Source organism: Candoia aspera, chromosome 3 (genome assembly GCF_035149785.1).
Source record: "Candoia aspera isolate rCanAsp1 chromosome 3, rCanAsp1.hap2, whole genome shotgun sequence".
NCBI lineage: Eukaryota > Metazoa > Chordata > Lepidosauria > Squamata > Boidae > Candoia > Candoia aspera.
The window spans coordinates 56,873,442-56,886,320 of NC_086155.1; the positions used below are offsets into that span (position 1 = coordinate 56,873,442).

General features: G+C 40.3%; 1 protein-coding gene across 1 annotated transcript in view; it reads left to right on the forward strand.

Annotated features, from left to right (window-relative positions):
* DMAP1 (DNA methyltransferase 1 associated protein 1) overlaps positions 1–12,879 on the forward strand; it is a 46,623-nt gene that overhangs the window by 28,602 nt on the left and 5,142 nt on the right. The window contains exons 9-10 of the mRNA XM_063297798.1: positions 10,089–10,161; positions 11,005–11,288. Of these exons, the coding sequence (XP_063153868.1) occupies positions 10,089–10,161; positions 11,005–11,288 (357 nt within the window). The remainder of the gene's footprint in view (positions 1–10,088; positions 10,162–11,004; positions 11,289–12,879) is intronic.

A 12,879-nucleotide genomic window follows, 5' to 3' on the forward strand; every position in this document is an offset into this window, starting at 1 on the left:
TGGGTTATACTCAACTGTCTGTAATGATTGGGAGTTGAATGACTGGGTTACCCTTGATTATATTTTCTTTTATGTTCTTTTTTTACCTTGTTGGTTTTGTTTTTGTTCTTAATCCTATGTTAGCTGCCCAGAATCGCAATTTATGAATTGAGCAGCCATAAAAATTGATTAAAAATACGTGATAGTTCATGATTATGAATTGCTGATTTCAGTGAGACTTGATTTTACTTAATTTTTCTCTGGATAGCTTCTAGTATGTATTTTTGGATATATTTGCTTATAACAAGACTATATTCTGTCTAATCAGATTTGCTAGTAAGAATTGTATGCATTTCTGTTTGTAGTGCAGTTGTGAGATGTGATTTTTAAGCAAGGTGTGGAACTCTGAATAGCTTTTAATTTGGATTTGGCTGAACATTACATTTGGGGCATATTTCATGACAAAACTATTCTGTTATCAGTGGAGAGGAATGTTTGCCAGAATTACTTCTGCTTAACAAGGCCTTGAAGTAACTTTTGCAAATAATATTAGAGAGAGGGAAAAAACAGTATCAAGAATTGCATATCATAAAATCAGGTGTGAATTGAAAGAATTTAGTTAAAAGTATGTTGTTATTACAAAAATAACATTCCAGATTCCAGATATGAGAAAGAATAGCTGGAAAGGGTAAATACTTTGCATAGTTGTGCACAATCAAACATTAAAAGGAGAACTCTACTGAACCTGCACCTGTGGATAGGAAATGTCAACCAGATGTTGGATTACATAAAGGAAGGGAAAATATCCTAATGCTCTTGATGACTTCATTCCTCTTATCTGAATAAAGGCTGTGTCACCATTCACTTTACCTTTCAAAGGAAATTACTCTGCTGGAGTTTGAGAAAACGGAGATGCATTAAAATGTGTTGGAAGTAAACATAAGCATTTTAGGGCTGTCAAATCTGAGCTGTCAACATTTGGATATTCCAAAAATTTTAATTTAGAATTAAGTATGTATTTATTAACTTGAATTATTTTGTATAACTCATGACATTTTAACACAGACTTGCCAATTTAAGAATATCCTTCCGTAGAAATCTCTGAGCCTGAAGGGATGAGAGATGAGTGGATTACTTGTGCAAGGTCACAGATCCACTTAGCGCTGCACACGTGGACTGCAGTCAGTTAGCCACAGTCAAGACCTGTTTCCATTTGTCAGATTTCTGAATATTAGATCTTACATTGCTGCTTGTGTTGTGTGGACTGATGTGTTCTCACCAACTGACAGTTAAGTGTGTATGGAGAGGCAGAACTAAGGAAGAGAGTGGATTCTGGTCAGGGGTCCAGGTAGATGGGGCCAAGGTGACAAGAAGGTTTTTGCCAGCTGACTGTTGGCTCATGTGAGGAGGTGGCAAGTGAGCTCTAGCTAGTGAATGTATAGAGACTGCAGCAGAGAACGTGGTGGACCTTCATACTTTGAGAGTCGCTCTTAGATGATGATACTGTGTATCCAAAAGGTTGGGTTTGAATTTTGTAGATCATCTCAATCTACCTTTCCTTTGCTCATGTCCTCCAGGATAGGAGAGACACAGATTGTACTGTGGAATTTAAAGCAAATTTGGGCATTTCTTTTAATGAAAAGCAATTCAAAGCTTTGGGCAACTAACAGGGTATAAAAATCTAGCCCTGGGGAGATTACTAGTAACTCTGAATGATGTAGAAATGTGGGCAAATTACCTTGTAAAAAGAATCTGGCTCTTAGTGGCTGTTATTCAGCTCAGATTTGGTATTCCTCTTCTCGGAGAGTTTTATGAGTTCAGGCAATGACTTGCAGCATATCCAAATGTATAGTAAGGTAAATGGTCATTGTTAATGCTGTTCATGTATAATAGTTATTTGTTTGTACATCTTCTTAGCCAAACAGTGAGCTTTGTAAATATGACAGTTCTGTGATATTCTGTAGTGAGCTCCGATTGTTAGTATTTGCAAACAGCTTATCCATTGTGATGTGAAAATTAAGTATGAGTTCTTTGCTGGCAAAATCCCCAAAGAAATAAGCCTTATTTTATTTATTCACATAAAGCACCAATTTACAAAATAAAGTGATGGTATTGCTTATTAGGAATGAATTCCTGATACAGTTTTGAATGCAACTTAAATGTTAGAAATGACAACTGTTCAACTAGAAACCAATCTATTCTAATCCATGAAATTAGTTTCCACGTAATGAATGTTGAGAACTGAGACAGGTAATGTTACCTTTTCTGACAACGTGATCTAGTACTGCAAGCATTTCCAGTTTGTGGGATGGAGAGGGGCTTTGGAAGTGAGCCAAATACGAGTCTTTAGGGTTCTTACGGTCAAACTAGGGCCATTCCGGTTTTTGCTTACTGGACTGCTTGTATTGCACTGGTGGCTAAGCAAAATTGCTGCCGTTCGGCAAACCTCTCTGCTCATCTAATCATGTGCCTTTGATTCATATATTGATGTGTTGTCCTTTTATTTATTTTTCTCTTGCTGCACAGTTCATACATTTACTGGTTGTTTATAGTGAGGACAAAGACTCAGAGTCCTTAAATCAAAAGCGATGTTGGCATAATTATAAGCACAAGCTGGCGTTGCAAAGAGGGCTGCAGGGAGAGGTTGTCAGAGGAAGAAAGCACCCAAAATATATTAACCCAAAAGATCTTAGCTAATCACTTCTTCAGCATGAGCAATCCATTTTTTTAAAATTTGATAAATGGTTATTTGGGGACCTGAGCAATAATAAATAATTCTGGTAGATTGTTACAAAGAGGAAGGACTGAAGGTTAGCTGTTGGCTATTGCACGGACTCAGAATGAAAGTATTCCCTATGTTGCACTGAACTGCTGTCAAGAAAGTGCTTTGTTGCGTTGTGAAAAAAAAGTAGCTGTTGTTAATTGAACACAATAGGTTTAAATACTATTAAAGAGACCTCATTCTCTAATAGCCATTCTGAACTGAACCATAAGACAGGATAGAGAGCCAGTCTGGTCTAGTAGTTAAGGTGCTGGGCTAGAGACCACGAGGCTGTGAGTTCTAGTCCCACCGTAGGCCTGAAAGCGGGCTGGGTGACCTTGGGCCGGTCCCTCTCTCAGCCCAACCCACCTCACAGGGTTGCTGTTGTGGGGAAAATAGGAGGAGGAAGGAATATTAGGTATGTTTGCCGCCTTGAGTTATTTATAAAAATAATAAAGGCGGAACAAAAATTAAATAAATAAATAAATAAATAGAGTTGCGCGGGTAGTCCTCACTTAACGACCACAATGGGGACCGGAAATCTGGTTGTTAAATGGTCTGGTTGTTAAGCGAGTCACCGCATGACTGGACCCAATTTTATGACTATTTTTACAATAGCCATTAGGCAAATCACCACGGTCATTAAGCAAATCCAGCTTCCCCGATGGGTGTTTTTTGCTGAAAACCAGCAAAAAAAGTCACAAATTAAGATTGTATGACTGTAGGCTGCTGCAACTGGTCGTAAAAGTGAGCCAGCTGCTAAGTGCCAGAATTGTGATCATGTGACTGCAGGGTTGGTGCGATGGTTGTAAATGTGAGTACAGGTCGTAAAGCACTTTTCTTGAGGCCATTGCATCTTCGGACCATTGTTAAATGGTTGTTAAGCAAGGACTACCTGTAGTTTCAGACATGTGATCTGCTGATTCCATCTGAGAGGCCGCACAGTTGTCTTTTGGCTACGGTTAACTTTTTTAGACAGATCTTTGCCAAACTGACTTATCTTCAGTTCTGCTTCATGTTTCATTATTTTTCTTCCACTATGAGCCAGTTGGAAGATTATATTAATCTGCCCCTGTCTTGCCCTGAAAAGGAGTGAAGAGCTGTGCTACATTGTGACTGTAAAGGCTTGCCCATATTCCATATGATCTTAGAAGCAAAACCAGAGATTACAGGGTGTGGGCAAGCCTTCACAGTCACAGTGTGACAGTTCTTCATATTGGGTATGCGCAAACATTCACAGTTACCAAAGCAGAAAAGCTCAAGACATGAGAACAGAATGAATCTGGATCTTTTTTTTTTTTTTTTCAATTGATGGGAGATGTAAGTATTCATGTAGAATACCATAACAATTCGATCAAATTAAGATTTGGCATATTCCTCTTCCTCTTCTTGGCATTGTCATTTTTGTAGATCATTATAACAAGTTTTCTTTTCCATTAATCTATCTCATGTTTTTTGGCTCTCAGGGACAAACTGTTCATTCAGAAATGCTATGTGCTATGGTTGCTCTAATCTAGAGACCACAAAACTGAACGCTCCACATGTCAAAATCATAGCTAATAGCAGGGGTGTCCACAGGAGTGGTCAAAGAAGTCAAGATGGCACTATGATCACACAATGGAAGCCCCACCCTTTTTATGTGCACATTAAAGGGGAATGGGGGCTTTGACTGCATCCACCTCTGTGGATGCTTCTGGCTAACAGTAAACTAGCATGTCAAGAATAACTATTCTCAGTTAGATTTTCCTCTATTAGACTAGTTTTCTTTGTTGCCAGGATTTTTTAAAAGCATGGGAGATAGGTGCCACTCCAAGAAAGATTGTAGCCCATGGTTGTTCTTTTGGGGGATTCTTCAGCTTGAATTGTTAGGGCAATTGTACTATATGACCTGCAGAAGACATGCTAGGCCATCAGTGGTCAAAGGATGATGTGGGGACAGTTGTTGTATTCACTTTTGCCCAGGGCATCCACAGGGAGGTGGTCAAAAAGACAAGATGGCAGCCATGGGTGGATAATCAAAATTCTGCTCCCCCTAAAAAAGAGGCGGGGATTTGACTGCATGGTTGAGGCTACTATGTTGACTCTCTTTACTCACCCCAAGGCTGCCTCTGCATCCAACGTTGTTGTTATTTAAATAATTAGACATTTTTGGTTTCCTACAGGGATTTAGAAGTATTTTGTGTGATGTGGCACTTTAATTGTCTGGGAGTCCTTAGTAGCTACATCTCATGACAGAGACTTGATCAAAGTATGAGGTACATGTTCTTCACTGATAATGGTTTAATGCCATGCTCTTTCCTTTGCTGAAATTCAGTCAGAGCATAGGATTTGTTCCCACTATTATGCTGAGTGGTTATTTCAGCATAGCCAGTAGATCTGTGTCTGGTAGTTATTTTAATTTACTACAAGGTAATGTCTTTCTTTTCCCATTTTATAATTTGGGCCACATACTTAGAGAGTTTTAGTGAACTCCATAGATATCAGAAAGGCGGTTCTGTTGCAGAAGCTGGGTTATTCAGAGTTTTTTTTAATAGGAAATTGATGTTGGATGTTGCTCCCCAACATTGCTAGGTTTCTCAAGCAAGCAAGCAAGCAACCCCCCAACCCCCAGAGCAGCATGAAAACACCTTAATTGTATAACCTGCAAGCACTTAGCTTTATCAGTGAGAAGCCTTACTGTTTTGTCAGATTAGATTGCACCAAAAGTCTGCAGCTTTTCAGAACAGCAGCTGTCTCAGCTGTGTTGTGCTGTCTAGTGTTGAAGCGAATGGAGCATTGGGCCTTCCCCATCATTGAGAGTGCCAAGCTAACGGAGCCTACCTAACAGATTATCAGGGCCCTGTGAGTAATAGACTCCTCATTTAGTTTTAATACATTTTGCATAGAGAGCAATCAACCTTCATCAGTCTTAAAGATAAATTGGCTTAGCCAGCTAAATTTTAAAGATATTAGTCCAACAGTAGTCGCATAAATCATAACATTTTCTTAACGATGGTAAAATTAAAATATACTCTTGCTTGAAGAAGCCAATGGAGCTTTAATATTCACAGGGCAAATCCTCCCACAAAATTAAAGGGAAGCTTAATTGATGTTTTCTAAAGCCAATTCAAACAGTACCACTTCTTCTCAGTTATCCCTATATATCTTCTGTGTTCTATTGGTATGTATACATCCATCCAGACCACTTCTACCCTTTGCTAATATGCAAGTGTCTTTCTTGGGTTGTCAGTCCTCCATTTGATTATCTAGATAGAGGAAATCATTTACCATTGACAAAGCTCCAGTTGGCATATGAAGGACATCTTTCTTGTGTCTCTCTCCATTTTATTTTAGTAAGTTTCAAAAAATTACAAAAAGGGTACAAATCTGAAGCTGTGGGAGGAGTAAGACAAAACCCTAATGAACATTCCGTGGCATCGATAACTTTTGAATTTGAAACTTCCTGATTTGCAGCTCACTCTCTTAGTGATTTTGATACACCAGTGCTCTGAGCTCCTGCTTGAGCCAGAGAACTACATAATGAAACTGGGCCCTAGAGCTGAAAACAAAAGATGAAGACAAACAAGGATGCTTTGGTCAGTACAGGGCAAGGCTTTCAAACAGGGTATGAAGGAAGATGAAATAATGTTTATATGAGGACATGGTATTCTCATATAAAAGAATACCAGCTTTTCCATATTGAAGTGGTTAAGAATAATATAATCAAACAAAATGTTATTAAATTACAAAGTGAAGCTTTCACATTGCATTGTTTACTTTTGCTGGCATCTTCAGTTTACTGTTACTTAGTTTAGAGAGACTGGGGAATCTCACAAAGTTCAAGGTATTGCTACAAGACAGCCTATGTCTGGCAGAAAATGCAGAGATACAGAGAAAAAGAGATTGATGGACACAGAGTGAGAGAAAAGCACACATACCAGGATATTATTCCCTACTGCCAAAGGTTTGGCTAGAAAGTGGCAAACCTGAGTTTAAGAATATAGATTTAAAATCTATATAAATTCTTCATTGGCAACCAACAGAAATAAACATTTCACTCTGCTGCTGCAGCTGATCATGTGTCTGAGCTACACAGATCTGTGCTGCATCTTTCCCCCTATTTGAGCATTCTGTTTCTACGCCCCTGTAAGGGCAGAACAAGAGTAAACCCATTGGCTTCTGCCTCCCACCTCCCAGGTTCCCATTTCCGCTTGCATTTTTTAGTTGGGAAAAACGATCTGCAATAAAGGTCCTTCTCAATATGTGGGTTTGGAATCCTGGAAAATCAAAATTGTATTTGTATAGGGGCTTCTTTAAGTGAAGGCAGTATGCTGCAGCAGCTGTTATCCTTTCACACTGTGAGGTTCAGAGTGGAACCCATGGACTTGGCCTCCTTCTTGGCCTTATGTGATAGCAATTGTGTGCATGTGTGGGCCCCCATAGGACTTAGGAGGATTTCACACTCTTTTTCTTCTCAGTATGATGTAACTATTATGTGCTGGTCCATTCATCTGAAACCTATGCAATGCGGGGACAGTAGAGCCTTTGTGTTATGTTCCAAGAATATCTATGAAAGATGCTATTGTGAATAAGTTCTAAAATATATCACTGAATAGAGGTTGAAATAAGCTGCAAAGTTTTTCAGATTGTTTCTCCCCAAAATTTGAAGTGTAACGGGCTGGGAATGTGGCAGGGCTGTCTCTATCCTGATGCTGGGTACTATCTGAGTGCATGCAAAGCTCAAATCACTGCACTCAAATAAGAATAAAGCACAAAGCTGAACGCTCCTAGAATGCAGAGTACAACCAGGACTGCCTGTTATAATATAGCCAGCACAATGGCCTTAGTAAAATAAATAGTACAATAAAATATGTATTATAGTCTCAATTTCTCTTGCACCATAAGGACAAGTGAAGTCCTCCATATATTATCTGCCTTCTTAGATTGCTGATGGCACAGTATTAAGCCGAGCTGATACAGGCCCTATGTTGCCTTAGAGTAATTAAATAGGTTAGGTGTTTGCCTGGTTGGAAAAGATTCAGAACTCCTCTGGGATAGGTGATACCTTTAGCTACATTTGGTTGATGATCATACTCAAATGTTGTTTTTTGTCTAATGCTTTTGTTTAGCCTTTTCAAACCTCAGAGATAATAAAGCATTGGATGAAAATCTGTATGAAGCCAACTTAGATGATACATTTCTATGCCACGTGGACTGATACTTATCTAGCAAGGTGAGAAATGATGAACCCACTGGAATAAGTTTAGTTTAAGCCAGTAGTTGATCAAAAAGAGTCCAAGCTCTCGGTTCAACTGCAGTGCTGTTTCCTGTTGTGATGCTGAATTAGGCACAGTTGAAGCTACTGAAAACAGAGCCTGGAGGAATTTTGATTAGACCCCTTCCAGCTTAAAACTATGGTAAGAACAGACCTGAGAGCTGCACAGCAATTGGGCCAGAGTTTTATGGTTTTGATGGTTGCCAAGATATAACGTCCACCTAAAGTTAGGAAATGTGTGAACGTAGCTGATGCACTACAGTGGTCATTGACAACCGTTCTTGTGCCCTCCATAAACTTGTTGCAAAGAACATAATTCCTTGCTAATATTTGTAACTGGATCTGTAACATTCATGTCTGTTTGTCATGTATGATTTGAAGGGCTTTTAGCAAAAACCTTTACTTCGGTCTTGTTACAATTAATGGGCAGAAATTCCTGCCTGCAGTATATAACTAAGGCTGAGATTGCTGCTCTTGTTGTTATGAAGGGTTGGAATAATAATAATAATAATAATAATCTTATATGCCATCCTACTCTGAAACTGAATTTGAAATTTGAAGTTCAAATATACCTGCTGGCTTGTTTGGGATGAAATTCCAAAGTATCAAAGCCTGCAACTGATGGATAATGCAAACATTAAATAATGATGGAGTTAGAACACATCCAGATGCTGGTCTGTATGCTGGTCTGTATGACATCAGATAGCAGTTCCTGAAGATTGCATGTGACCAGGAGAAGTGTTACAATAAAGCTGGTTGAAAAGCAGAAGTAATTGTGGGTTAATGGAGAAGGTACCAAGCTTCATCTAGAGCATCTCCCTAGAGATGCAATCAAAGACTGATTTAAAATTTGTATATACTACCTGTAGGGACAACTTGGGTGAGTTTGTGTATTTTTATAATAGTTACAGTACTAAGTCCTGATTCCAGGTAGACTGACATGGTCAGAATCCAGCCAGCTTTTCTTTCAAGACTGTGTTGGCATCTTAACCAGTCCAGTAGCTTTCATAAGAAATACATAATGTACAGTTTGCTGATAGTACTCAACAGACTGATTGGTTAATACTTGTTTGGATCAAAACCCACACTTCTTTATATATTAGAATGACATGCTAGGCTATAGTTCACGGGATGTGGGATGTGATCGATACAAATGGAGAATGTATTGGAGCCCACCAATCAACTTTAGATTTTATTAAATCAGGTGTTACAAGACTTGCTTCCAGAGCCTTCCCAGATTTTAACTGAGCTATAAGATTATTAACTTCCAAAGGAATAACTATGCCACTTTGGGAGATAGTCTCATTTGGGTAAAAAGTGAGAGTAGCGATTAACATCTAAAAATAAGCCATCTTGAAATAAGCCATCCAGTCATCTGCAATTGCTTGTATACTTATGTCATTTTCAGCAGTTTTTCTGAGCCCCTGCCCATAGAGTTGTAGTAAGAGGCTCCTGCTAAGTATGATCTCATGCCAAGCTTCGGTTTCCAGCCCCTACCTAATGCCCTCTTCGGCTCAAACGTGAATGTCTGTTCACACTTCTGTGAATTGAGTAAGAGTGTGCATGCTTTGTGACTCTTTGCATCTTTTGTTAGAAAACTGGCTCTGTAAATGAATCCCATGGCTCTGGGCTCAGCAGGTAAAGGAAGAAGGAAGTCTGTTAGTGCGTGAGTCTAATCAGGCTGGCAAGAGCAAGTAAAGTAGGGCAGCATCACACATTAGCTACTGTGTAATTGAGCTCTTTGATGGGCAGGGCACTGCAGGAGAGGGTGCAAAGCGGAGCAGAACTTTTGTTGTTAATTCAGTCACCCATGGAAGCTGTAAAGCTGTACATCTCTGCATCTCGGTGCCTAGAGAACTGAAAAGCCCTTGCAAGCAGCCTTTTCAGTCCCTGCCCTTGGCCCTAGTCTGCAAACTTTCAGGCCTTCTCTCTGCCTCCGGTTCTCAGCACTTGATTTCCCTTTTCTCTCTTTCTTTCTTTGGTTCGCTTTCTTCCCCATGCACTATGAAAAGCAAAGCTCCCATGCCGTTTGAACTAGGCGGCTGTGAGTGAGGGCTAGCTCAGAGCTGCGTGGCTGTTACCTTTGTATTCCAGATGAAACTGCCAAGCTCCGTGGGACAGAAGAAGATTAAAGCCTTGGAGCAGATGCTGATGGAACTCGGAGTAGGTGAGTAAAGAGGGCAGGGAGAGGGAAAGAGAGAGACCCGTGGAGCAGTGCCTTTGTAGTCAAGATGGGCTATTTTTCCCCCTAGTAATACAGCCAGTTCCTTCAATAACACTATGTGAATGGGTTTGAAAATAATATGTATTTTGTTTAAGGAAAAAGAAGAAGAAGGGGTAAAAACCAAAAAATGATGCACAGGATTTAGGAAAAAATAACTTTCCAGCAGAAAACTGTTTGAACACAGCCTTTGTCTCTTTCTCTCTTGTTTGGGTTCTTTAAAGCATCAGAAGTAATAGAATAGTATTAAGGAGGTAAGTCTCTTCATGTAGGGAGAAGTACTTAGGAAGGAGTTAGTGATCATTGTCCAGAAGACTCTGACCCCTCTTTGGTACCTTGCAGCTGTTCTTTTGGACAGATCCTATGTGACCAGTGTGAGGATCTCTCTGGAATGTTGTGAATTCCTCCCAAGCACAAATGGCTGCCTCGTGTCAAGGCTGGATCTGGATTTTGCTATCTTTATGTCCAGAGAGTAGCAAACTCCTTAATACATTGAGTCTAGGAACCCTTGGGTGTAGCAGCAAGCTTGAATAATGAACTATCTGGTCATTCAATTAGCGCCTTCCCAGCAAGACGGGCTGGCATCTAAACCCTCTTCTCATACTGTTGAGGTGGTGGCAGGAATCTGAAGGCAAATTCTTGTATGTCCAACTGCCTGGGCAATAGAGGAGCAGTTTGGGTTTACTGCTGTATATGACTTAGAATGAAGCAAAGTCACAGCAGCCCCACAGCTAACACAAGCAGGTTCTGGGCCTCCCTCACTTCATTTTTTTCTCTTGCTTTCTCCAGATTTGAACCCAATGCCAACAGAAGAAATTGTTCAGATGTTCAATGAGTTGCGCAGTGATCTCGTGCTACTATATGAGCTCAAGCAAGCCTTTGCAAACTGTGAATATGAGTTGCAGATGCTGCGCCACCGCTATGAGGCACTAGCCAAAGCAGGTAGCACAGGACCTAGCACAGATGGTGGCTCGCATCCTGATGGTCAGTCAGGCTTGTGCACAGAAGAGGCCAAAGGTGACAGCAAGGAGCAGATCATTGATGTGGTGGGAGCACCCCTCACACCCAATTCAGTGAGTATTAGTCAGGAGATCTTTTGTTATTGCCCAGTATTTAGCATCCGAAGATAAAATCTTTGGGGAGCCATTAGAATAACAGAATGCCTGGGCCTTTGAGAGAGAACCTTGTTCCCATTGTCAGGCTATATACCCAAGAACTGCTTGCTTGCCAGTAAGCAAGAAGGGAGCAATTTGGCATGCAGTCATAAGCCCCTGGAACAAAGTCCAGCTGATGGGGTGAAGTCAGCATAGGGAGACGTGGGCGTTTTCTCAAGGACAGACTTCCAGGATGCTCCATTCAGTATATGCAATGTAGTCTGTTGTCTCAAAAGGGCCTGACACTCCAAATCCCCCACCCCACCAAATTAAATCTAGGGCTTCATCACCTTACTCTTTACATTGACATTTTCTGAAATCTCAGACGGCTATGTTCAAATTCTAAGATACAAACTTTGTTATAATGGGGTCAGTGAGTTATTAGTTACATTTGCTTAACATTGTTGTGATCAGGCTGTTAGTCAGCTGGCCATCACTCTCTTCTTGATCATTGTACTGCAGCTATCCAGTGCATTGGCAATGGCATGTCACAGTCTTTACAAAATTGGCTTTTAAAATTATTTTTTGCCTGTTAAGGATCTTTCTCTTTCAGTGTTTGAGATTAAATTGGAATTTTATGTAGCAACTCATTCTTTGGGGCAGGATAGAAGTCTCTCCTGGGAATGGTCTAGACCATGTTGCTGAGCACCAGTACCCTGCCATTCTTGGGGAACTCAAAATCTCATTCATGTCTGGGTTTCAGCCAACCTCATAACCAGTTCTTATTATCCAGTACTGAGCCATATTTCTGTATAGCAATTTTCCATTACATGTTGGACCCTTGTTCTGCACTTTATTGTTCCCATCCTGGACTTGGGATAGGAACAGAATGAAGGCAGCATCAAGAGGGTTAACATGATCTGGACTCTGACATATTTGAAAGAAATATAATCAAGTTAATTCACTGCAAGGCAAGTTTGGTACCTAAAGGGCCCCCTGTTAAATACAGCTCTGACCTTTACCAGCTGGTTACACAAAGACGACACAATTAGATTAGTTCAAGACAAAAGGTCAAGCACATTCACACTGTGACCACTTTATGCTGTCTTTGGAGAGGAAAGAAATTCCACCCAATAGGAGGGGCAGCTCAGGAAGGTTTATTGTTATTGCCAGGATAGAGGGGAGGGGCATACATTGGTTGGAGGGTGGAGAGAATTTTTCCTTTATAAATTTGGGAAGAGGAATACTGCATGGAATGTCCATTCTACTACCTTGGTAGCATGTTGCAGAAACCTACCATATTGCACATACCTCTTGGTCTTTGCACTAGGTAAGCACCATGAGATTCTAAATGGCAATTGTTTGGACTACTTATTTCTATTAGATTGGCACCTAGGCTGGAGGAAGTAATGCTGAGATGGCCAGTGTCATGCTATTGAAACCAGCTAGTTTTTTCTTGTAGAGAAAACATGTATTCATTGGTGTGGGTGAAGGGGACTACAGGTAGTCATCGTTTAACAACCACTTGTTCAGTGTCCATCTGACACTGAACGAGTGGTAGCTACAACTA